At 37.2% G+C, this 27,186-nt stretch overlaps 1 protein-coding gene across 1 annotated transcript; it reads left to right on the top strand.

Annotated features, from left to right (window-relative positions):
- The first annotated feature begins 3,707 nt into the window (after positions 1-3,707).
- bmal1b (basic helix-loop-helix ARNT like 1b) lies at positions 3,708-26,248 on the top strand. Its single transcript, XM_053513606.1, has 19 exons — positions 3,708-3,794; positions 7,393-7,466; positions 14,353-14,404; positions 14,503-14,647; positions 15,096-15,134; positions 15,256-15,294; positions 16,713-16,870; positions 17,514-17,593; positions 17,684-17,776; positions 17,909-18,026; positions 18,538-18,687; positions 19,760-20,006; positions 20,942-21,048; positions 23,568-23,718; positions 24,146-24,231; positions 24,824-24,932; positions 25,058-25,154; positions 25,249-25,342; positions 25,508-26,248. Exons 3-19 carry the CDS (start codon positions 14,392-14,394, stop codon positions 25,666-25,668), a joined length of 1,887 nt encoding a protein of 628 aa, XP_053369581.1. The 5' UTR covers positions 3,708-3,794; positions 7,393-7,466; positions 14,353-14,391; the 3' UTR covers positions 25,669-26,248.
- The last annotated feature ends 938 nt before the right edge of the window (positions 26,249-27,186 follow it).

The raw sequence follows: 27,186 nt of genomic DNA, 5'->3' as shown, positions 1-27,186 counted from the left end.
CTTTGGGATGTAAGGTTTTGTGTTTGCTCTGCTTAATGGAAGTCTGGACATTCTTTGCAGGGTCTTCATTGAGCTGTTATGTAGAAAGCAGCAGAATATTGTTTACACACACTTTTTGATCTGAACTGTATCATTTGTGTTTTGTGCTCACTGTCCTTTTACCACTGTGTAACTCCTAGAGCATTTTATTATCTATTATCTAGGATCCTTAAAGTAATAACAAACTATAGGGAGTAGAAGCTATTTCTTTTTTTTTAAAAGTATGTTTTTATTTTTCCCTGTTAAACAACAGAGAATTATGCACATAATAGTGGTTGTTTTTAGAAAATATGGACAAATTAATATTTTTCCTGTGATAGGAGGTTTCACACAAATGAATCATGTCAAACACAAATGCATTCATTATCGTTATATGGATATATACTGTGTGGGTTGTCATCCATAGTGTACATGCATACACATATAAATTACGGTTAATTGCTCTGTTCTGTAGACTGGTGTGTAATCCAAATAACTGGCATATACTAATTAGCCACGTCATTAGGTACACCTTGCTAGTACTGGGTTAAATCCACTTTTGCCTTTAGAACTGCCTTGATTCTTCATGGCATAGATTCAACAAGGTGCTGGAAATATTTCTTGAAGATTTGGCCCATATTCAAAATCATAGCATCATGCAGTTGCAGCAAATTTGCCAGCTACACATCCATGATGTAAATGTAATCAGTATCATAAAATCAAAAATCAAATGGTCATAAAGGGATGGACATGCTCAGCAACAATACTTATTTAGGCTATGGCATTTAAACGATGCTTAATTGAAACTAAGAGCCCCAAAATGTGTAAGACAGTATCCCCACACCGTTTCACCACCACCACCAGCCTGAACTTGTGATACAATACAAGTTTAATCCATAGTTACATGATATTTACACCAAAATCAGCCCATACCATCCGAATCTCACAGCAGAAATCAAGACTCGTCAGGCAACATCCCAGGAGGCTTAGGGCACAGTACACCCTCGACAGGGTGCCAATCCATTGCAGGGCACACACACATTCACGTACTACGGGCAATTTTGGAACGCCAATTAGCCTAACCTGCATATCTTTAAACTGTGGGAGGAAACCCACCAAACACAGGGAGAACATGCAAACTCCATGCACACAGAGACGGGAATTGAACCTGGACCCTGGAGGTACAAGGCGACGGTGCTAACCACTACACCACCGCCTTAGAGATGGCTGTTTGTGAAAATCCCAGCAGATCAACTCTTTCGGAAATAATCAGATCAGCTCATCTGTCAGCAACAATCATTCCATGTCGCTTAACCTTAGCAGATTGTCTTGACAATGTATATATGCCTAAATGCATTGAGTTGCTGACATGTGATTGACTGATTAGATATTTGCATTAACAAGCAGTTGAACAGGTGTACATAATGAAGTGACAATGTACTTAAATTCAAATAATTAAAATGATATTTGTCACATACAAAGTCATACACAGTACAATATGCAGTGAAATGTTTAAATGTATATAAATAACCAGTTTTTTGGTTGAATGTCACTTAGCAATTTTTGCCCTCAGTAGATGTTTTTGGTAGCCATCACAAGTTTATGTAATCTTTCTGGTTGGATATTGAACCACACTATTTGGCAGTATTTGTATTGTTCAGACTAATTTGTGGATTTCCCAAGCATGGACATGACTTTCAATAGGGTTGAAACTTTAAAAGCTTAAAGTTAACATGCCTTACCTAGTTTGGGGGTCATTGTCCTGTTAGAACAATTAATGTTGTCCTGAAGTAGTCTTTCTTCTTCATTATTTCATTCACTTTGTGCAATGCACCAGTTACACTGGCACTGAACTTTACTCCTCCAATCATACTTTTAGTCAAAACTTTCCTCCAGAAGGCCTTTTCTCTGTCCTTGTGTTTGTGTCTTGGTCAATTTAATGAGTGCTCTCAAATAAACCCTTTATATGTTGGCACAGAGAAGCCACCAGATGTAGTCAATTGTGATCACTAACAGAAAGTGAGGAGGCTTTGGACTGGCAAATTATCAGACATATGGGACTTTCGTCACTATTAATCATCATAATTAATCATCTAAGAGGTTGCATACATATTTTATGCTGTAGATATCATGTTGACTTCAAATTTTTAGTTTTCTGATTCTATTAAAGATCTATGTTGAAAAGACAAGTTAAAAAAGGATTCATACTGAATGTATGTAAACTTCTGACCAGAACTGTGTATATATATATATATATACACACACACACACACAGTTCTGGTCAGAAGTTGTGTGTGTGCCTTTGAAAGTGTATACAATAAAGTGGTGTAGCTCTGCTGCCCCCATGTGGTTGAATCTTGAATATAATGTACTTTATACGTAAATGTCTGAATACACACACACATTTAAAATTGGGAAAATTGTGATAATGGATCAGACTTTATCCCAAGCTCAGGTTTAACAAGGGGAAATTAAATATACAAAACTGAATAAAAGAACCAAAATGTTTTAGCCAACCTAATTTCTGTCACACTGCATTTATCAAAACGTACAATTTTTACCCCAGTTTAATGACTTTCTTTGCAACACTTGTGCATATTGTAAATCTTGATGACCAAATTACACAAATGTAATTAATTTGAATTACACAATAAAAAATCTTATATGTCATATGCATTATTATATATCTTAAATAGTTGTACATATATATCTTAAATATATATTTATATATATATACATATATATTTGATATATATATATCTTAAATATATATTTATATATATCTTAAATAGTTGTACACATAACCCTTTTACCACTAACTCTATCAACCATGCTGAAATCTGATAGAAATCTGAAACCAGCTTAGCACATGACAAATAAACCTGAAAAACAGCTGTTCTCTGATGGCTTGACTGCAATCGGTCAATATTTCAGGACTGAAATTCCTACAAACAGTTTTGTACCCGAGCCTCCAATATCGAAAGTGCACATATGAACCTGAACACCTTTCCTTTTTTTATTGAACTTCCTGGCGCCACACAGTATGACTGCAGATCAATCCCTGCTATCTGTTACCCCCCAAATGAGGATGGGTTCCCTGTTGAGTCTGATTCTTCTTAAGGTTTCTTCCTTTTTCTGGTGCCTGATTGTCCTGGGCTTCAGTCCCCCATGACCCTGTAGAAATGAGTACGAGAATGACTATAATGTTTTATAAAGGACTGTGATTAAGTGGGGTTCATTTGTAAGCCGGATACTGAGCATGCGCAGAAACTGATGTCACAACTAAACGGAAAGATTGAGTGACACTCCCCCTAATATGTAGTCGATTCACTTTCACCAATGAATAACAATTAGGTGGTGTTTTTGCACTCCAGTTGTATTTACACTTCTGCCAATTGTTTTGAATTTTGCCAGCTCTTTATTTCCCTTACTTTTCCTCTCAGTACTACTTTGTTTTTATTAAAACGCTTTCACTTTCCATTCTCGCGATTCAGCTCTCGCGCTTGTTTGTATTTACTCGGTAACGATGGAAACACATTAGACGCGTTCCTGATCCTCGCGACGCTATTGGCTCCCGCGGCCCTAAGACGTTCTCTGATTGGTCAGTGGTCGAGTCAGGGCTCGCTCTGTGCTGGCACGGGATTGGTCCGTAACTAGGTTAGTGGCGCGCTGGTTATTCAAGGCGAGCGACGAAAAGTAGGTCAGTGTAAACATGAACCGCGCTCCGCCGTCCATGTTACTCTGACTGTCTGTACATGTGCCTTTTCTACCTTCATGTGAGTACGACCTTATTATATAGCTGTTAATTAACGCTGACCTTTTTTTAAAAAAACATTTTGGTTCATTTGGCGATGATAGGAAGCTCGGCTTTAAGTAACGTCTTTAATAATGTTACATCCTTATGCGCAGTGTTTTTACAGATGCGCAGATTGGACGCAGCCCATGGCATTGTCGTCAATGACACGATATCCCACTATATGTATGGGTTCCCCCTCCCCACCGCCTAGTATTTTAAGATTCTCCAGACATAGGCAGAAAGAAAAACGCCAGTTATTGTTGTTTACAGATTGTTTTTATATAAAATACAGACGCTCAAAGCCCACGCGCATGCTGTTAATTATTATATTCCTGACACGCATTGGTGCAGCAGAGTAGCAAAATAGCTCCTGTTTTCACACACCGAGGTTGCCAGATTCGGGTAATGATCAACCGTGCGAAAGCCTATAAATAGCTCGAAACTAGAAAAGTGGGCGTGGCGATGCATCCTAGTGGTTAGAGAGAGAAAAAAAATCTTATCACAATTCTTTTTTGTTTTTGTTTTGGCCTATTTTATCCCAGGGGTCGCGACATCCATTTTACTTACTCATCTCACCTGTCATCTGTACCGCTGTATACAGGGTTGTTGTTGGGGGGGGGCAGGGGCTATCCCAGGAGACTTGGGGCACAAGGTATGCCAATCCATCGCAGCACACACATACACACATTCAGAAGCTCATTCACACACTACGGGCAATTTGGGAACGCCAGTTAGCCTAATCTGAAAGTCTTTGGACTGTGGGAGGAAACCGGAGTACCCGGAGGAAGCCACCAAGCACAAACTCCATGCACACCGACCCGAGGCGGTAATCGAATCTGGAACCTGGAGGAGCAAGGCGACAGTGCCACTTGTTGCCACATTTCAATTTAATTCAATTCCATTTTATTTACAGCAAGTCCTTAACATACGACATATTCAGCTCGTTCTGAAGTCCAACAAACATTGTCTAGGTACTAGGAAATAAAATTGGCTATACGATTGTTCTTTAGAATTGTGCCAGTGGTTGAATGATTCATGTTAAAAGAACGAGTCTTTATTAACAAGTTGTCTTTTTCATACTCTCCATCGTCTGTTATTTTCACTTTTGTCTCAATTGTCATTGCATGGCTTTATCACCGCTCCTTTTACACTTGCTTTTGGACATCCTGGGATGCACGCTGTACACATGTGACAGTGTAAGCCACTAAGCCAAATGTGCCACCTTTTAGTCATTTAATTAAATATTTTTCCTCATCTGGAGAACTGTTTTGACATTTAAAATACATTTTTTTATCTGCAAATGAGATCTAATAACTGTGTAGTTGATTAATGTAACAGTCAATGTGACAAATTTTAAATTCAGTTCAATTTTATTTATTTAGTGCGTTTTCAGAATCAAAAGAGTATTAGGGAAATGACTATGAAAAGTGTGAGGAAATATGTATAAATTAAAATGATCAGATTGTCCCTAAACAGCAACTTGAGGCCAACAGTGGCAATAAAAAAAAAACCCTGAGAGGAACCAGACTCAACAGAGAATCTATTCTCATTTTGGTGATGTCAGATAGCAGGGATTGATCTGCAGTCATGCTGAGTGAAAGGAGGCTGGCAGTTCAGTATAAAAGGAGAGGTGATTAAGTTGATATGGAGTCTTGTTCATTATTGGAGGATCAGGTACAAAACTGGGGAAAATTCCAGTCCTGCAGTATCGAGTGACTACTACCACAAGTCGTCAAGAGAACAGCTGTCTGCATCAGCTGAGTCCAAGACTGTCTTCCCGGTAAAGGAGAACCATCCCCAGGCACCACAAGCATTCCAAGTGGATCACATGGGACCTCCATGCAACGAGATCTCCAACCAGAAGCATTGAGTCAGACAGGTCCAGAGGGCAGAGGGGGCCTGGATCGACATGTGTAGCCCAACAAAGAGAGACTGAGGGAAAAGAGAGAGGGAGATAGCACAGTCACTTAATGTATACTATTTGATCATTTGATCTGCAATATTTGGCACAGGATTTACTCTAGCATTTACCCTTCCTCTTGCAAGCCTTACATTTATTAATAGGACTTGGGATCGGGACTCTATGCAGTGACTGGGTTGTATGGTTAAGACTCTTGCCCAAGGACCCAACGGTGGTGCTCTGGCAGTGTCGGGGCTCAAACCTGCAACCCTGCCCTCACAATCCTTACACGAGATATTTTTTAATTTGTGTACATGATGCTACCCCACAACTCCAGGGTTCACGGTACGATCCTGAGCTTGGGTTATCTTTTATGCCGAGTTTACTCTCCCCAAATCTATGACCGTTTCCCCTGGTTCTTAAGTACCTACTGAACCCATGCCAGTGGGTGGATTGACTGTGCTAAATTCACAAGTGTGTGTGTGTGTTCCATCCAGGGTTTTTTTTTTCTGCCTCAATGCCTGGTTTTCCACCAGTGGCAGTGTATCTGGATAAAAGCTGCCAACAGTGTGGAATGACGAACACCGCTAAGCGTCGAGTTCCCAGGAAAGAGCTTTAAGATACCCGCGGCCCTCCCACGACTAGAAGTGGCAATGTTAACTCAAACCACAGTTAGGAAATATAAATGTACAGGGTTGTATTTGATTGGATTTGTTTCCAGCCAATAGAGTTTATTTATATAATCCTACAATGCGCTAAAAAGAACATATTCAGGGATTAACATAAAGCGTAAATGATTTTGATACATAAATCAGCATTTTCTTTTTCATATCTGTACCGTACTGAGTTACAGTAGTTTTACTCATTTTCTTTGACATAATGTCTCATTTAACCAGCATGTTAATGGGCTTTTTTGTGATCTGGTCAGCCAAACTGCATCAGGACGAAGTCTGACTTGCGTCATTATTGGATTTTTGTTTAAATATTATTGTTGGTGAAATTATTAATACAGTTTGACCATACATGGACAGATCTACCAGCAAAGTTTAGTGCTAGTATTCAGAGGAGTGAGTGAAGCGTCTTCTCAGCAGTGTGTGCCCAAGGACAGAAGGCTCAGCGTGTGTTAATAGTTCATTCGCGTGAACGTTTCAGCTGTTTACCAACTGCTCTGAAACAAACAGGAACACACTCCAGATTAACAGAAGTTTTCATTCGTTTTTTAGTTTGTATGCAGTGAGTCAAGCGGAATATTGAGTCAGTGCCTTTGTAAAGCAACTGAATTGTGAGAAAGTTATTCCATTATAAATCACATGATATTTAAATAGTGATCATCACCAGATAAATATTTTTTTGTGCCACGCTGTGCGTGCACACACAGGTTATGTGCAGACATAAACCTTAGTCTTCATCTCAGTGCTCCATCTGTACATCTGTTATTCATTCTGTCTTACTCATCGCCCTGCCTTACTCATCCAGCATGTCATAGTCATCACACTGCTGCTCCACCTAACCTACACTGATCTTTAAATTATCACTGGTATTACCATTTACTGCATTTATAATTGATGTATACTGGTTTCTCACCACATTATTAATTAGTGCATTATTAAAATAACTACTAATAAAGAAATCAACATTTCCGGGTTTTCTGACCTTTCTGATCTGTATTTATCTGTAGATTTTGTGCCTGGCCGCAAGTATTCGGAGGTACAGCGTGGCGCTGAAGACTAGAACCTGGGCAATTAAGCTTTGGTAAAGAATTTACATCTTGCACATTTTAATTTAGTATACTCACTGTCAGTTTAATATAAGAGCCAGTTTTAGACTACATGATTACATTAGTTCTTTAATCTTTTGATTTGTCACATTCAACAAGATGAATACAGTAAAACCTTGAAAGTGTTTCATGACAGACAATAATAATGTGTTTTCAGATGAAGATAGAGCTACAATTAAAGAAAATTACTGTGTTCATGTCATCTGTATAATAATAGCAGCAATGCTACGCCTAGGGGAAATATTTAAATGGCAAATTACAGTTTGAAGCCATTCATGTCTGAATAAAAGAGCATGTCAAATGTCAGGTCTTTAAATATCCCATATTGTACTATTTGATTTCATATTTTCGCACAGTTCTTAGAGCTCTCCCAAAGTGCATTATGCTCCTTCTGAAATATTTTTCATTCCTCAAACTCCTCTTCCAAATGCACTGTTTTAGTGTCTATGGGTATGAACTGCTGCTGAGCGAGTTATGAAAGACTATGTTCTTATATGAGGTTACATTATAGGGAAATGTTTTTGCATTGTCCTGTCCTGTTATCCTTTTGATGCCATTTGGCCAAGAATGTCATATTAAGCTTTCTATCGCCACTCAGAACTAGGACTGCACAAAACTAGGACAAGTACAGTAGATTAATACATGAATTTGAATTAACTTGAATGAACACAAAGCAAGAAGGATTATAAATTGACAACGTTTTTTGCATTAAGAAAATGGTAAAAAGCACAAATTTCAACATGCAGTATGTCAAAGTAATTCTCAAAATTATAAATGTGATAAAACTGCACCAATATTTTGGAAGATGTTAATTTGGAAGTAAAACAAGGTTAAATTACAGACTCCCACACAGTATTTATATATGAATTTATACACATATACACAATATATACAGTATTTATATCATGTTTGCCAGGCAACCAAATTACAAAATCTCCTATTTCATAAAACGTATTGTACGTTATGACATGTTATGACACATAGCACATATTGCACATGTTATGACGCATAGCACATACTCCATTAATGCTGGGGTAAATGCAATTGCAGTGACAGTGTGTGCCCATCCTTTTTTTGTTTTGGCTTTATTGTTCTCCAAAAGTCCATTGAATGCATTGCGTTTACTGAAGGCAGGTAATGTTTTGCCCAGTGGTAGTTTCGCTTAATGTGGCAGACAGAAGTGATGCAACTGGCTTGTTAGGACTTGTTTTGTTTTGTTCTGTAATGTGCCAGTTCCATGTCATGGTATGCCAAAAATGTGGAAGCTCCTCAAAGTTGCTAAAAAAAAAAGTACATGTAGGTGTATATATATTTTTTTTTAAGTTTTGTTACAGACAGCCTTGTGTGCCAGAGAGAAATAATTTGCCAGATCGAATGAAAACATGCATTTATCATATTTTGCTATCAAAGTGTTGCTATCAGAATATACATATATATAATGCGTGTGTTTATATGAATGCATATGTGTACATACACAAACAAATTAACTTCAGGTGGTTCTTTAAAAATGGGTTAACAGAGTTACGAAGCTGACCTACATTCTCCCAGTTTGTGCTTTTCCTTTCTTTCATTTTTGGCCTGTTTCCATCTCGCTGCCACTATTTTTCTCACTGCTAATGCAACCAGCCTTTTTTGTCATTGTGTTATCCAGTAGCAGGGCTATAATGTTGGATAATTTGACTCTCGCATCATGTTCTCCCATATTTTTTATTTACTAGAACAGGGCTGCTATTAAATCTTTTTCAGAAGATTTCCTTTCACCTGACAGGCCACCAGAGAAGGTTCTAATATGATGGGAGTCTCAGAGCTCAAAGTCTGGTAGTTCATGTGATTAGTTTTTAATAGAACAGGAAACGATTTAACAAATACAAATCATGAATGTGTTAGTTCACTTGATTTTGCTTGAGAAAGATCTGGGTAAAGTGAGTCTAGAGTAAGGAGCAGATCCCTATCTGTCATTGACCAAAGAGGTCCTGATATCGCATAATGTATAAGATACTGAAAACCCTTACTGGTCATTTAGTTGATAAAATCAGCAATGCTATATGAGATTCTCTCACTCTCTCATTGTCTATACTGCTTTATCCTGTATGCAGGTTTATAGGGTACAATTAGCCTAACCTGCATGTATTTTGACTGTGGGAGGAAACCCACCAGGCATGGGTAGAACATGCAAACTCCACGCACACAGACCCCATGGGGGAAATCAAACCCTGGAGGTACAAGGCGACAGTGCTAATTACTAAGCCACTGTGCCACCCCATATAAGATTCTTTTATGTTAAAGATTTGAAGCTTTAGCTATGTGTGCGAATTGTACTCTATAGTTGAGAGACCTGCGTAGACTGAGGGACTAAAGCAGCATTACATTCCTTGGTAGGAAACAAAACAGTAGGAAGATGTTAATCAAAGTGAAAATAGATCAGCATGCCAAGAAAATGTTAAGTTAAAAAGAAAAAGCCAGATCTTGGAGCATCTCATGCACTATTTATGTTGTGACATCTCCTTGTTATACCTGGTCTTGTTAGGCAAGAAGGACAAACCACTTTCAGTTTTTGATGGGGTGTTTTAAATATCGTGTTTTAAATATCAAAGTAAACTTTAAGATATCTACTGTAGATGGGTAACAAATAGTGGATCTTTTGTGCTGTAGGGGGTGGTAAGGTGTGTGTGTATATATATATATATATATATATATATATATATATATATATATATATATATATTCATATTTATAAAATATATATATATATATATATTTTTTTTTTGCTTGTATAGTTTGGATCCAGCATTAGAGGGAGGTGACCTGCCAATTAGTACAAAGTTCTGCTGACTCATCATCTTTATGACCTATATCACTAAACATTTCTAGCCAGATAAATTTTAAGATAACTCCGCCCCAATCCACAAGGCATAAGGACTCACGGAAAGGTTTGAAAAAAATAAAATGGTGAACTGAAGTACTGTATGGTATGGCTTTACAGTCAACATAGTCTAACATTTGATTTGTTAGAAAATTTATTTCCAACACCAGCATCAAACGCCTCAGGGTGGGCCAAGAACTAACACACACTTTAGGTTGTTTATTTGTTTATTTATACATGAAACTTATATGTTTCATAAATCAAAAGCACATTCAAAATGTTTACTTTTTTTTGTAGTACAGCAATTATGCCAATGATATATAACTTTAGATGTATTAATGAAAGATCCATCATCTTCCTTTATGTGAAACATATATAAGACAAGTTACTGTATCATTTCCATCACACTCTATACAGCGCGGTAATCTTTTTACCAGCTTCTCTTTTTCTTGACGTTAATTAGAGAAAAATTGCAGCTTTGCCATGTTTCCAGGGAAGTAGGAAGTGCAAAGTCCTCTGACGGGAATACTTTACTTTTGTGGAAAACTTGCTGACTGATTCAAAGCTCTGACATTTAAGACACTTTCCATTAATGTTAAATAAACATTCCTTTGCTGAAATCTTCATCATAAACTATAAATAGTGGATTTATTGGTTAAATAATACTACTTTAAAAAATCTGGATATTATTAGCCTTCTGTTATGTAAAGTATTTACCTTACCATGGTAAACAGAGTGAAAGAGTCATTACTATAGTAACTATAATATACTAGAATGAGAGCATTAATATAAATTGTGTTGGAGCTGCTATTATAGTAACTGATTTAACACTTTGACACATAATACTTTTTGAAAAAGTGCCTTTGAGAGTTAAGATGTAGTTTTTAAAGGAGAGATAGCTTTAAGCTCTAAGACTGATCTATACTTTTTATAATTTATAAATGTTAATATTCATTTAACATTTATGAATAATGTTTTGTCCTAGTACCAAACACAGTGTTTTAACTACAGTTAATGTTTATACTGAGTACCAATTATTATTATTTTTTTCTAGTTTATTGAATGATTTCTAATATGAGCAGTTGTGCTGAATGGAAAACCAGGAGTTCATCAGTTTTTAAACTGTCTTTAATACATGAAGTTGCTAAACATCCCAGTTTGACATGGGAACCATATGGCCAGGCATGTTTTAGGCTCTGGTGTGCTTTTCGAAGGTTAGCTGTATGGCTAAGAAAGAGAAGAGCTAAATTAAGTAACTGAATACATTAACTTTAAAAAATGCCAACCCGATTTTGCTCAGTGGGACTGCAGAAGCTTATACGAGTCTCAGCTGAACGTTGGAATGCATTTTTGCATGGAATGAGAGTTGTGGAATGTGGCCCTGATTACTTGCATTGTACTCGCATTGCAGGTGACAAACTTCACAGTCAGTGTGCAGAGCAGGAACATTTATAAACTACTACTTATATGCACCTGAATTTTTAATAATTTAAACCAGACTTGAAAAAAACCCAAATATCCCTTAAATTATTCAGGTGTATTGTTAAAGAGTATGTACTGTATATGAACAGCACTACTTGTGTGGGAATTAAAAAGCTGGCATGTGCATGTGGTGATACTTTGATATACAGTAGAGTGATCTGGTATAAAAACAAATCATTCACAAGGAGAGACAGAATGATATGAGAACAGGATGCCCTTAATTCACTGTTTTGTAACCATGACACCCAGTATGATCTGGTTTGGCTGAACATATTGAGGGAGTAAATGGGAATCAGGACACTGAAAAAGAATTCTGAGATGATTCATTGCCGATGATTCTCACAGCAATACATAACCTGAGGTCATCTGCCTTACACACGCCTACTTGAGGCATTTAAAAATTCAGATTAATAAAATCCTCACATGTGGGAGAAAAGCATTATATAAAAGCATGTGCTTAAACTACTTTTAAAATGTCAAGGTCACTTGTGTTAGGTCTTCGGGAAGGTTTCGATTTTTGATTAGATGCTTTTGCGATGGATGGATGGATAGATGGATAGATAGATAGAGAGATATTTTCGTGCTCTATAGGTTTAGGGATAACTCCAACCTTATTGGGATCTGTATCTCTGCCACAGATTTATTTTTTAATGTGTAAATAATGCTTTGATAACGCTTCCAGTGGTGCAATATTTATTTGCAATATTTGAGTCTCCAGTGCCAATACTTTTGTAACAGGAAGAAATAGTTGAGATGAAATAGTTTTGTATTATTGACTCGAGGAGTGACATAAAGAGAGGCTGCTGAGGGTGTGACTTGCAAAAGGATGTGAAACAAAAATCTATCTACAAATGGAAGAAAAAGACATTATTTCTTTAAAAATAAATTAACTTAATAACAAGGTGCTTTAGAAGATTAATTAACTTTGTCCTGATATCAGTCACACTACCATATACTGTAGCTCAGTGGCTGATTTAGGTATGGAAGGCATGGGCAGGCGCCCAGTGTGGCATCTTTCCAGGGTGGCACTGAGTAAAAGTTCAAAGTTAAAAATAGTTTAGAATAGTTTAAAAAGTTTAGAATGATGATAACATTTGCACAATTGTTTTTGTTTTATCACTTATGTGTGTGTCACATTTTTTTCCTGCATGACCCTGTTGTTGGTCAAGGAATCTTGCTGGCGCCCTGGTTCTAGTATGTCAGTGAAGCAAGGGACTGACTGATAAAAAAGATGGAGAGCAAGATGATGAGGTGGACATCACCTTCTATCTATCTGCAAAAATTTGTAGTGTAAAATAGTACTATACAGTTTCACGGGCGTATGTCATTCTTCTGTTTTGTGTGAAGTCATAGATTACATAGATAACTAGGCTACATAGTCTACACACCACCGAGGTGAAATGGTTATAAGCATTTCACTGCATATCGTACTCTGTATGACTGTGTATGTGACAAATGAAATTAGAATTTGAATTTGACTCTTAACTAGTGTCAATAATGTTCTAATGATCTTCAAAAAAATTAATAAATAAATAAAAGTTAGTCAGAATTCATCACTTTGTGAGTATACTCGGCCAAAACATGGTGTTAGTGCTAAAGTATCTCACCTAGATGAAGAAGTTTATAGAGAATTATATAACACCATTTTTCATAAAACTTAATACTTATCTCCCGATCCTTACATCATTTTTTGTAAATATGTTTACACATTTATATTTTTATCAGATAAAAACATTTGCAATTATTATTTTTTTGCATTTGCTTTTTTATGTAGTGTCTGTAACCTTTTTTTTTTTTATCTTAATGATCTTAATTATCATTCAGATGAAACTTGGCCAATTTAGATTTTACACGAAAAGGCATGAACCTAAAAAAATATATTTAAGCAACAATTTTTACATATTTACAGGTCATATGATTTTAGAAATATACACCAATTTTAGTATCAATAATCAATAAGAAACATGAATCGTTTGCATTTTTAATTATTATTGTTGGAAGCAAGACAGTATGAACCTGAAAAATGGCCATTTTTGGGGAATATATGAAACAGTCTCTGCAAAACAGGTTAGGAACTTGAAATCTTTAGGAAAGCAAGCTCGGTCACTTTTATGTTTCATAAACTTCAGAAGTGACTTTTTTGGCACACACATTTTCTGTATTATATGTATACAGTAACGTAAAAAATCAGCAGCAATACTGTGTTTTGTCAGACTATTATGTATGTTAATATATGGCTAATAGCATTGTTAATTTTTTTTGTGTGGGACACCATATACACTAGAATTGTCACTGACTGATTATTGCTAACACCCCACCACATTTTATTCCTTAGTTAAAAAATGCAAGGACATTTTTTTTCTTTTTTAATCACTTCCCATAGTAACTGTGCACATTCTTATTACATATTTTTGAATAACACCATGATATTAAATATATATTGTATTACTTCCACGCTTGCCTTAAGACACCATGTTCATTGTCTGACTCAAACCTCTGTTCCTTGCTGCTTACAGAGAAAGTTTTCGTGACATGGTCTGGGAACGACACTCCTCATGAACCTTTGTGGTAAGTTCTAAAAGCTATTTTTATGATGCCACTTTAATTTTTCCACAGTTCACCACTTTATTTACTTATTAGACTGGTTGGTGTGTTTATTTCTGCAGATGAACTCATGGCAGACCAGAGGATGGATATCTCCTCTACAATGAATGAGTTGATGTCTCCAAGCTCCACTGATCTCATCAGCAGTTCCATCAACATGTCCTCCATGGACTACACTCGCAAGAGGAAGGGCAGCACTGACTACCAGTACGTCCAACTCTGAATTACGTTGTGTTTGTAATCAAGTTCAACATGCGTTGTTGTCAACAAAGTCCAGTCAACAACCTCAAGATGACCTGATTGTTTTTAGACATTTTATTACCTTATAGCTACATGTTGTGTCATAAAACGTCTATAAAGCAAGTTCCTGTTATCACTAACTGCATGTTACAGGGGCTGTAAATATCGTTCTATCACAAAGTCACTCTATCTGTGGATAATACTTTGTTTTACAAAACAAATATAAATTACAGTATTTGTATTAAATGGCTTCATGTTGTTCACACACAAAAATGTAATTATTTAAATTTAACAGATCACATGTTATTAAATAATGTTCATTCCACTTTTTTAACACACATTCGTCTTTTAGATTTGTATGTACAGTAAGTATTTATCAAATAAATTGCTTCAACTTTGTTTTATATTTTGTAAGGGACAGTATGGATATGGACAAGGACAGACAAATTGGAAGGTAGGTGGAACGGTAGTAACACATTTTAACAATTAAAATGTTAAAGGACGCATAAGTATACCTGGCGCCCAAATGGATTTAAATTTCGTTATTGTAAATATTTTTATTTCTCTTTTATCAGGGATTGTATGGAACAACAAGGCCGGATAAAGAATGCCAGGTACTGTAGCATTTCTGCATCTTCATACCAATAAGGCTTTAGATTAGTCTCATAAACCACATCATGTAGCACAATTAAGCTTTCATGTCGATTATAGACTTTGGAGAGTGATCTACATTTACAGCCAAATTCAAGATTTTTTCATTTTCTTATTCAACACGTGAACGGATTTCTGTTTTAATATAAATAGAAAATATATATATTTATTTTAAAATACACACACAGCTAAAAGCATAAATACACTCAGCATCCACTTTATTAGGAGACTCGTACACCTGTACAGTTACGTATACATTTGTGCAGTTATACAGTTAGTTAACCATGAGGCAGCAGGGCAGTGCATAAGAGCATGCGGATGTGAATAAAATCATGCAGACATAAACATCTGTTTAAAGAAGGGGTCAGGGAATAAACAGGCTGGGTAAAGCTGATGAAGGCTATAGTAGCTCAGGTAAACACTCTTTACAGGTGTGGTAATCTGAAATACATTTTAGAAAGCCCAACACTTTGAATATTGAGGGTGAATGAGCTACAACAGTAAAAGACCCCACACCGGGTTCTAGTCGTGAGGTTTAAGAACAGGAAGCTGAGGCTACAGTGGCCAGATGTTTATCCTGTCTCATCAACAAGGCTGGTATGAGATCAGCATTTTCTGAAATACGAGTCAGTTTTGGCATCAACAACCTGATCATGGTTGATTAAATATTAACTAAACCTTTTGGCATGTATTTTCCTGATACTGGTGGCACAAGCTTAACAAATTAGACAGTTACACAAATGAGCAGGTGTATATGCACGTCTATTAAATGAGTCAGTTTTTCACAATGATGTTTTCAAATCCCAAGATATATACATATGTTTTTGTTGTTGTTGTTTTATTCTAAATGTACAGTATTCCACAAAGATGATCGTTTACCAATTTGCTAAATTTTCCAACACTTGGACCAGAACACGCCTGGACCCTTTTACAGTGGAACTTTGAATTGCAAGTAACTTGGTCTGCAAGCATTTTGCAAGACGAGCAAAATAAAAACTTGTTAAACGTGCAACGTCTGGGTATAGTACGTACTGTACTACGTACTGTATACACTTTGCCTGCCGAGTGACACGTGATCACAACAGAGCCAATGATTCCTCTCTCTTACGCTGTGGGATTGTGGGTAATTGTCTCCTGAGCTCAGTCTCAGTCCGCGTGCGTCACTCGTATAGTCAACATCTGTGTGCGTGTGTACTGTTTACTAGAACATTGTGACCAATTATGTGCACATGCATATCAGTGTGGGAGATGTATCTGTTTAAAGGAGTGATTCCGTTTGATATACAAGCACATTTCCGGAACAAATTATGCTTGCACTCTAAGGTTTAACTGTATATTATTTTTTTAGCTTTTGTGACCCTTATTCCTGTGTCATTTGTAGGGAGGCTCACAGTCAGATTGAGAAGCGACGCAGGGACAAAATGAACAGCTTCATTGATGAGCTGGCTTCACTAGTGCCTACCTGCAACGCCATGTCCCGCAAACTGGACAAACTGACTGTTTTGCGCATGGCCGTCCAACACATGAAAACATTACGAGGTAAAATGATGCATAGTGTGAAATCTGATTTAGTTTCTATAACAACAGCTTAGACAGTAATAAGCCAAGTCACAGCTTTATATTCATATGCCCGTCATAGTATGGTATTGTTCCTATAGTTGATCAGCTTTTTGGTGCTTGTGTGTGAATGGGTATATTTTGTGTGTGCTCTGCGATGGTTTGGCACCCAGTCCAGGGTGTACCACACATCTTGTGATACGCTCCAGGGCCCCTGCAACACTGAATGCAGGATAAAGCGTTATAGACAACGAAGATGGAGGAGCTAAATTAATATTAAGAATAATTTGTGCCATTATTTTATGTTAGCCTAGATAAATGTGTATGAATAATCACAGATCTAAGTGATAACAGAAGCGTTTCAGACGCTCCATAGTCTATAAACTATAAAGGCTACAAACATGATGTGTTATACAGTATGTCGTACTTTAACTATAAATAAAGCATTGCTGTTATTTAAAGATGAATTAAACACTTCTGGATGCACTGGATTTTTTATTTTTTTTAAGTAATTGATTATTTTGCAGTGACAGCACACCTTGTCAGCTTTTTACAGCTTTTAACTTACATTATCATTATGCACTGCAACTGACTGTAATAGTTATTTCTTTTATTCGTCTGTAAGGTGCTGCAAACCCTTACACTGAAGTTAACTACAAACCAGCCTTTCTGTCAGATGATGAACTGAAACACCTGATACTGAGGGTATGTGCCAGTGCATTTGTATTCCTACTGTAATACTCTGATTAACGCTCTGGCTTGGGTTTTGATCATAAGTTCATGTTGGATCCACAGGCTGCTGATGGCTTTCTCTTTGTGGTCGGCTGCGATCGCGGAAAGATTCTTTTCGTTTCCGAGTCTGTGTATAAAATCTTGAACTACAGCCAAGTGAGTTCAACTGCTTAGGCATGGTATGACTTAAAAGTACAGACTGTGTTTGGTGATATACAAAATATGAGGTTATGACTGCATTGTATAAAACATTCCAGCTCACCCATGTAATCTTGTATCTTTTGGCAGAATGACCTGATTGGCCAGAGCTTGTTTGATTATTTGCATCCTAAGGACATTGCTAAAGTCAAGGAGCAGCTGTCCTCATCTGACACAGTGCCAAGGGAGCGACTCATTGATGCCAAAAGTATATTGAATTACTCATTTCCTTTTGCTCACTAAGGAGTTGGGGAGAAAGGTTATAAAGTTGTAGTGTCGAACATAATGTTACAAGCTTATGAATATAATTAAGCAGTATTACACAAGATAAGAGTGCTGTTGTGCTAAATATCAGCAATCCTGTGATGTAGTCATGAGGCTGCAACAGTTCCACAAACACCATTTCTTATCAACAGCTTATGATTTGTTTATTTTGCTCCACAGAATGGAGGTTGCGGGATGAATCCCAAATAATTTTAAATGAAAATCTAGTGCACGAGGGTGAACAATTCCTAGAACAGCTGTGTGCTCTCAGCACTCATGGAATGCATCTAGTCAAAACTTTTGGAAAAATAAAATGCAACATCTAAAGTAGCTGCAATTTGATATTTAATCAAAAACTTCAGGTTGGGTAACATGTTATTCAGGAGTGATTATGTAAATTAAGTTTGACAGCCACGTTAAAGTAAAATTTACACTGCAGGTTATTTGTCTTTCAGCTGGACTGCCAGTTAAAACCGACATCGCGCCAGGCCCGTCCAGGCTGTGCTCTGGTGCCCGACGCTCTTTCTTCTGCAGAATGAAAAGTAACAGACCTCTCATCAAAACAGAGGACAAGGACTTTGCCTCCACCTGCTCCAAAAAGAAAGGTGAGATGACATTTCTGATGGAATTTAATTTGCATTGCCCGGTTTTTAGTCACCTATTTAAAATAATTAAACTAAATACTAAATTAATTCCTGTTTACTAAATGTGCTTACTGCGTAGGGCATGGTGCTCTACAAAGTATATGATGACTGGTAAAAACCTTTTTAAAGTTCAGTTACAGAAAAATGGGATCAGTTGACTTGTGTTTATTGCCAAATACTGTATTGTTGCATCGCTTCATGCACTTCCCTTCTTAACATGACACGCCTATTGCTCTGGAATAGGGTCATCCTGTACTCATCAGACTGCATGGCTTTTTCTCATTGCTCCAATGTACAATCTTTTTTTTAAATACAAGCTTTTTTGTGATTCTCACTAACAAGTGGTTTTCTTATGGCCACATAGCTGTTTAGGCACGAATCTGTGAGTTCTCATCACGTTGTGTGTTTTTATCATTATCTGTACAGGTTTTAAAAAATGCATCGGACCATTTCAGTAATCTCGTTAGTTGTTTTCTTTGCTTGATGCAAGCCCTTTCTTATATTGTGACTGTTTTATGGCAGTGTACTTAATTTGTTTTTGTGATTGTGAACAAAATCTGAGAATATAGATAAGAGGTGAAAAGAAAAATAAATTTGAAAGAATAAATTATTTGGCAGTCTTTGATGCAGCTGCACTAAGTTATGAGCCAAGATCTGGTTTGAATTAAAAGCAAAAACAGTTAAATGTTTTAATATACTGCTATGATAAAATCGATGCGCAATCTGGTTTGTGTACCTTATGTACATTATGGACTTTTAAATATGCTGTAGATCATACTTTTAACTTAGTACATTAAAACTATACAGAAACTGTTGTTTTTTTTAAAGTGGGACCAAAAAGTTATTGTTTTTAACTTGTGTTTCAAGAATAAGAAATATTATACCAACAGTATAACTGTTTCAGATTAATTATAGTACACTATAGTCGCTATAATCAGAATCCTGTCATTTCAGGTTCTCAGTCAATTGTCATTAATGCTTTTGAATCTAATCAGTGACCTCATGCTGACACCATATGTCATTTCCTCTGCAGCCGACCGCAAAAGCTTCTGCACCATCCACAGCACGGGCTACCTAAAAAGCTGGCCACCCATGCAGAAGGGCTTGGATGAGGACAACGAGCCTGATAACGAAGGCTGCAATTTGAGCTGCCTGGTGGCCATCGGCCGTCTGCACCCTCACATCGTCCCTCAGCCAATGAACGGAGATATCCGTGTCAAACCGACAGAATACGTCTCGCGCCACGCCATCGACGGCAAGTTTGTCTTTGTTGATCAGAGGTGAGTAGAACAGGCTGTTCAGAGTGATTAATCCCAAATTATTGGAAGTTTATGATTCTAAAATCTAATGTACTTTAATGCTTGGATCTTTGTAGCTTATGTTGCTTAGCAACCAAAGCTGCATGGTGGAAGAATTGCTTATAGTTTACATTATTAATAATGTATGAAATTATTTATTAAAATGTGGATTTTGTCATATTGTGGGTTTTTGAAGCAGGATTTAGGCATTTTGCTGGGCGATGCTGACTCTTAATCACTGTAAGGTTCATGGTCCCCTGGCTGGTTGCTTAAATTTAAATTGAATCAAAATAGGATTCTTTTTCCTTTTTACAATATGCCATAATAAACTGAAGATTTTGAAATTAAATGTAAAAATTGATTTGGTTTATTAACAGGTTAAGCTTGACCTATGATCTAATAATTTAATTGAACAATTCAATGTGAAAGTCTCAGACATAATTAGTTATGCGTTAAATGTTCAGAATTTTATGAAAGTATTAAACTCTTACCATATTAATCAGGACAAGAGTTCATAGTTTTTGGAACATGCTGACTTAACTGACTTACTAGATTTCTGAGTGGTGTTGCTGAGGTGTCCAGTAGCTGAGCAATGACTACATTTTTCCCAACAAAAACTGTTCCAACCGAGGGGTAAGTCTGAAAAGATAGGCTGAAGAGAAATTATAGGGCATCCACTCTTATATCTCTCTGTGCCTCTGGGCCAGTGTCTGATACAATGGCTTAGTGTTTTTCTGTGTTAGTAGGGCAATTAGACACTAGCGGGTTTTCATGTGGCCTGGGAAAAACCCTTCATGTAGTTGAATGCAGATATGTTCCACCGCTGTATATAGAGTATACCTAAATAATATACGGTTTACAAACACAGGCATCTATTCCTGTTTCTGTGGTTTTTCACAATGACTGTTTCATTTCAGGGCCACTGCCATTCTTGCCTATCTACCACAGGAACTGCTGGGGACATCTTTCTATGAATATTTTCATCAGGATGACATCGGACACCTTGCTGAATGCCACAGACAAGGTACCTGATTTTTGCAAACATTGTGGTTTCATATACAGAAACCACAAAAAAATGACTGATGTATTTTTTCTTTCTTTCTTTTTTGAAAATTAATAAAAACCTTAAACTCTCATATATTCCAGAATTATTACATGTGAAGTAAATTTCCACTCTTTTTGCTTTAAATTTAATGGCTTACAGTTTAGGAAAATCAAAAATAATAATAAAAACAAAGGATTTACAATACAGAAACTCATTCGATACAGTTAAACTTTCGATTGCGAGCATGATCAATTCCTGGAAGCATGCTTGTAATCCAAAGCACATGTACAAACCGGATTCCAAAAAAGTTGGGACACTATACAAATCGTGAATAAAAACTGAATGCAATAATGTGGAGGTGCCAACTTCTAATATTTTATTCAGAATAGAACATAAAACACAGAACAAAAGTTTAAACTGAGAAAATGTATCATTTTAAGGGAAAAATATGTTGATTCAAAATTTCATGGTGTCAACAAATACCAAAAAAGTTGGGACAAGACCATTTTCACCACTGTGTGGCATCTCCCCTTCTTCTTACAACACTCAACAGACATCTGGGGACTGAGGAGACCAGTTTCTCAAGTTTAGAAATAGGAATGCTCTCCCATTCTTGTCTATTACAGGCCTCCTTCTCCTACGCAGTCATGATGTTGTGATTGATGCAGAATGTGGTCTGGCATTATCTTGTTGAAAAATGCAGGGTCTTCCCTGAAAGAGATGACGTCTGGATGGGAGCATATGTTGTTCTAGAACCTGAATATATTTTTCTGCATTGATGGTGCCTTTCCAGACATGCAAGCTGCCCATGCCACACGCAGTCATGCAACCCCATACCATTAGAGATGCAGGCTTCTGAACTGAGCGTTGATAACAACTTGGGCTGTCCTTGTCCTCTTTGGTCCGGATGACATGGCGTCCCAGATTTCCAAAAAGAACTTCGAATCGTGACTCGTCTGACCACAGAACAATCATCAATTTTGCCACACTCCATTTTAAATGATCCCTGGACCAGTGAAAACGCCTGAGCTTGTGGATCTTGCTTAGAAATGGCTTCTTCTTTCCACTGTAGAGTTTCAGCTGGCAATGGCGGATGGCACGGTGGATGGCACGGCTGACAATGATTTCTGGAAGTATTCCTAAGCCCATTCTCTGATTTCCTTTACAGTAGCATTCCTGTTTATACTGCAGTGTCGTTTAAGGGCCCGGAAATCATGGGCATCCAGTATGGTTTTACGCCCTTGACCTTACGCACAGAGATTGTTCCAGATTCTCTGAATCTTCGGATGATGTTATGCACAGTTGATGATGATAACTGCAAAGTCTTTGCAATTTTTCGCTGGGTAACACCTTTCTGATATTGCTCCACTATCTTTCTGCGCAACATTGTGGGAATTGGTGATCCTCTACCCATCTTGGCTTCTGAGAGACACTGTCACTTTGAGAAGCTCTTTTTATACCCAATCATGTTGCCAATTGACCTAATTAGTGTTAATTGGTCTTCCAGCTCCTCGTTATGCTCAAATTTACTTTTTCCAGCCTCTTATTGCTACTTGTCCCAACTTTTTTGGGATTTGTTGAAACCATGAAATTTTGAATCAACATATTTTTCCCTTAAAATGATACATTTTCTCAGTTTAAACTTTTGTTCCGTGATTTATGTTCTATTCTGAATAAAATATTAGAAGTTGGCAACTCCACATCATTGCATTTAGTTTTTATTCACGATTTGTATAGTGTCCCAATCCGGTTTGTATATCAAAGCGAATTTTTCCATAAAAAAATAACGGTGCAACATCAAATACTGAATAATAAACTCTGATGATCCGTTCCACAACCCAAAAATATTAATATAAAAATGATTAATATAACATTTTAAGATTAGTAAGATTAATATAAACTATAAAACGCATGCATACACACACACTAACAGAATCACTCTTCTCTCACAGAGAGTCTCTGTCTGGAAAAATAGACTTTTTAACAAGGAACCTCTCTAATGACACTTGATTAATCTTACGCACTGCTACAGCATTTTTAACCTTTTTCTGCATGGGGGCCGTTGTTGCTGTAGTGCTATTTCTAAAGAGCAGTCACTACACTCGGATACAAGTGAAAAAAAAATATATATATTTACACGCACACACGTGGTCACATTGTTATAATAAACAGTTCACACGCACACGGATGTTAATTAATCAAGTGATGCACGCGCACGGAGAATGAACATAGGAGAAAATTACCCAATCCCAAGCATGAAAGAGAAAAGAGCGAGCAGCGGACCTCGCTCGTTTATCAAGTTAAAATTTATTTAAAATGCTCGCAGACCAAGGTTCCACTGTATATGGTGGTATATATTTAAGTGTTTCATATGTGCATTTGTGTATTTTTTTCTGCAAACTTATTTTAATGGAGTGACATTTAAGCAAAATGCTTTTGTGCTGTATTTTATGAAAGCAATTTAACACCTTAATTTTTTGTTTGTCCTCTTTTCACAGTCCTGCAGATGCGAGATAAAATCCACACCAACTGTTACAAGTTTAAGGTTAAAGATGGCTCCTTCATCACTCTGAGAAGTCGCTGGTTCAGTTTCATGAACCCTTGGACCAAGGATGTCGAGTACATCGTCGCAACGAACACAGTCGTCTCGTAAGTGATCACTGATCTCACATTAAAGTGATATGTATTGTATCCTTTTAGTACAGGATGAGAGCAAAATTTGTCATAGTGTGGTGTATTTAGGAAACCTAAATAATTTTTCGAGTAGATCACAGTGGATATCACAGTGTATATATGGGTAAAGTGTTCAAGTAACTAAAGGTTAGATGAAGCTGCATTTTGTTACTGTTATTAATTTCAACAATCAACTCTGAACACAGTTTGAATAGGTGATGGGCTGATTATAGAGCTGAATCAATACTAGGGTGTGTGATGCAGCCAGAAACAAAGTGGAGCTACACCACACTTCTAAGTTATAGGAAGAAAGTTACTAAGGCATGTTAGAAGCAGAATCAGGGTGTATGGTTAGGTTCGAGCTTGCAGGATCACTGAAAAGGGTTTTGTGATTTTTCTTTAGGAGTGGTACACGTGATGGAGCCGATCCCAGCTATCTCCAGCTCACTGCCTCCCCCCAGAGCATGGACAGTGTCCTCACAACCGATGGTGAGATAATGCTGCAATGTTGTCCATTCTGCCCTAGTCGAGAATCAGCTTTAGGATTGACACATACCATGAAGTACCTTCATGCTGCTTGAAGCATTGTTTTATTTAGAGATTTTAGGAAATAAACATTACTAAGAAAAAGGTTGAAAGATTCCCAGTAAGCAGCTGAATAAGTTTTTTACATTTGAATTAACAATAAAATATCATCGCTATCATGTTAACTGTACGATTGGAGATAGGAAATCTTTTGTTTGTTTATAATTACACCTCTCAAAATATCACTAATTGCTCGTATTTAATCAAGGGTGGCAAAAAAGTTTCAGCACTATCAATTATCATTTTGTTTTAAAAAGGGGTTGGCATAATTATGTGCTGATAATAACTTCATGACTACTAATATTAAAAAAATAATGACAACAAAAAGGTTCTGGATGGTCGGTCAAAAAAACAAACAAACCCAATATTTCAAAAATTCTGCCAGGGTACATAAACTTATGAGCACCATTTTTGATGTGGTGTGTTCTGGTTAGCTGTACTCTTCCTCACCTTGTTGATTAGTGTAACTAGATCAACGTACCACGTTTAATTCCAGGTTCAGGGAAGCGTTCGCTGCAGACGGTGCCTGGTATCCCAGGGGGCACGAGAGCCGGAGCGGGCAAGATCGGCCGCATGATCGCAGAGGAGGTGATGGAGATCCAGAGGTGAGCTGCTCTGACCTGCTTAGTTTCCACTGTCGGGTGTAAAAAGTTCAGAATTTATAAATAACTAGAATTTAAGGGTAAATATGTGCATAAGAGCTTTGTTGATTGTACATAATGATTAACAGGATAAGAGGTTCGTCGCCCTCTAGCTGTAGCTCGAGCCCTCTGAACATCACCAACAGCACACCCCCTCCAGACATATCATCTCCTGGGGGCAAGAAGGTAAAAACGTGGATTAACTACTGATGTGCTAATAAAAATTATTTTACCAAAAAATAAGAATTGGTGTTTCTGGTTGCATTTTTAAACTGATCAGATTCAGAATGGTGGAACTCCAGACATTGCTTCAGCAGGGATGGGGTCAAGCCAGGACTCCATAGGATACCCTTACTCAAATAACTCCATTTTAAGTAAGTTTTTAAAAATGCACAGAAAGAAGTATGCTAATTTTATGTCGTTTTTTTTTTTTTTTTTTTTTTTTTTTTTAAAGTCTGTCATTTCTAGAACGGCTTCAGTTTCTGTACGGTATTCAAAAACCAGCAGTGTAGTCATACCGCTTTGCTCATGTCCTACAGGCGAGAACTCTCACATCAGCATCGGGGACATCATGGACGATCCCGGCTCCAGCAGCCCCAACAACGACGAGGCGGCCATGGCCGTCATCATGAGTCTCCTGGAGGCTGACGCAGGACTCGGCGGACCCGTGGACTTCAGTGATCTGCCATGGCCTCTGTGAGAGGAGAGGATGCCTCTCAGGTGAGGGATTGGGACACAACCGTGGGAGCACAGCTCTCCTTCATCAGTGTGTCCATCATCAAGCCAAGGTTTTCCCACACAGCCTCATCCAGTAATGATAAGGATTACTTGTTATTCCGACAAAACACTTGCCAGGAATACAAGTCATCTTTCAGGAATTTTCTCAGTATACAGAGTGGACCACTGGAATGATCCACTTTTGGCTACATGGCACAACTTTTTGTTGTATTTCTGGCGCATGTACGTGCAGAAATCTCGAACGTACACTCACGTCCCACCTTAATACGAACATCTGCTAATCGTGTCTCAGTAATGTAATGTATATAAATCATGTAGGTCAAAAGCTTCTGTTAATAATCATGTCAAATATTAGAATGGGGAAAAATGTGATCATGTTGACCCTGGTGTTGTTCCTGGTAAGTCAGGCTCCTTACAGAAGCGTGAGAAACGGCTCTGCACATGGAAACATGCCTGAGTACACATCGAGGTGTTCCTGTTAAAGAGTCCTGTGGGTATATGAGGTTTTTTCCACCCAAAAAAATATAAAAAAATAAATATATATATATATATATATATATATATATATATATATATATATATATATGTATGTATGTATGTATGTATGATGTATGTATGTATGTAATGTATGTATGAGTATTGTTTGAGCTGTGATATATTTTTAAAATAAAAAAAGAAATAACCCTAGATGTTCCAGAAATATGACCTCTACATGACTAAATTACAGGCAGAATTATTGCACAGCCTAATATTTTGGGATGTTGGATCATTTTAGGTCTAACGTTTTCTTTTGCCAAATACAGGTCTTAAAAGTATTGGCACCATTACAGCTAATATTTGCTGAACCCTGCAGTGAAAAGAATAACATCACTGAGATTCTTCTTGTAATACAGAGGCACGGGCAGGATTAAATTTAATAGTACACCGACCGCCTGGTCGTACTCTGCCTTTAAAGTCTACATGCACATACAGGCCTGAAAAACAACAGCCTAAATAATAGGCTACAATATACTATATTCTTATATAATATATTCGAAAAATCGGAAAAGCAAACATACTTTATTAGAGGTAACTAACGATTCAGTTCCGTCTCACGATTCTTTCGTGTGGCAATTCGTCTTTTGCCAAATGACTCAAATATATATATTTTTTCATTTTTTTTATTTTTATATTTGCATTTTAAGTGGTAATATGTTGCTTTAAACTAGTCACACAGCCCAGAATCCCTTGTAGTAGGAGCAAATCATTAGCTTAGTGTGTGACAAAATCTTTTAGAAATGTTAATACTAAATCTGGATATATATAAAGACATGATGCTTTACATCGTGGTATTGTGATATCGGGAGTTCCCTGGTGATTCCCATCCATAGGCTCTGTCCCAACAATATGCAAAAGAAAGACCAAACCAAAGCAATGCTCCTGTTACTTCAAACTTTTGCAGAGTGATCGCTTGTGAGATCTCATCACTTTGCGAAGTGGG

This window comes from Clarias gariepinus, chromosome 15 (genome assembly GCF_024256425.1).
Source record: "Clarias gariepinus isolate MV-2021 ecotype Netherlands chromosome 15, CGAR_prim_01v2, whole genome shotgun sequence".
Lineage (NCBI taxonomy): Eukaryota > Metazoa > Chordata > Actinopteri > Siluriformes > Clariidae > Clarias > Clarias gariepinus.
This window is presented reverse-complemented; position numbering and strand designations above follow the sequence as displayed.

Coding starts and splice junctions, on each gene's coding strand:
- bmal1b (XM_053513606.1), top strand. Junction 14,648..15,095: donor AAGGGCAGCACTGACTACCA/GTACGTCCAACT, acceptor ATATTTTGTAAG/GGACAGTATGGATATGGACA. Junction 24,933..25,057: donor GAGGTGATGGAGATCCAGAG/GTGAGCTGCTCT, acceptor AATGATTAACAG/GATAAGAGGTTCGTCGCCCT.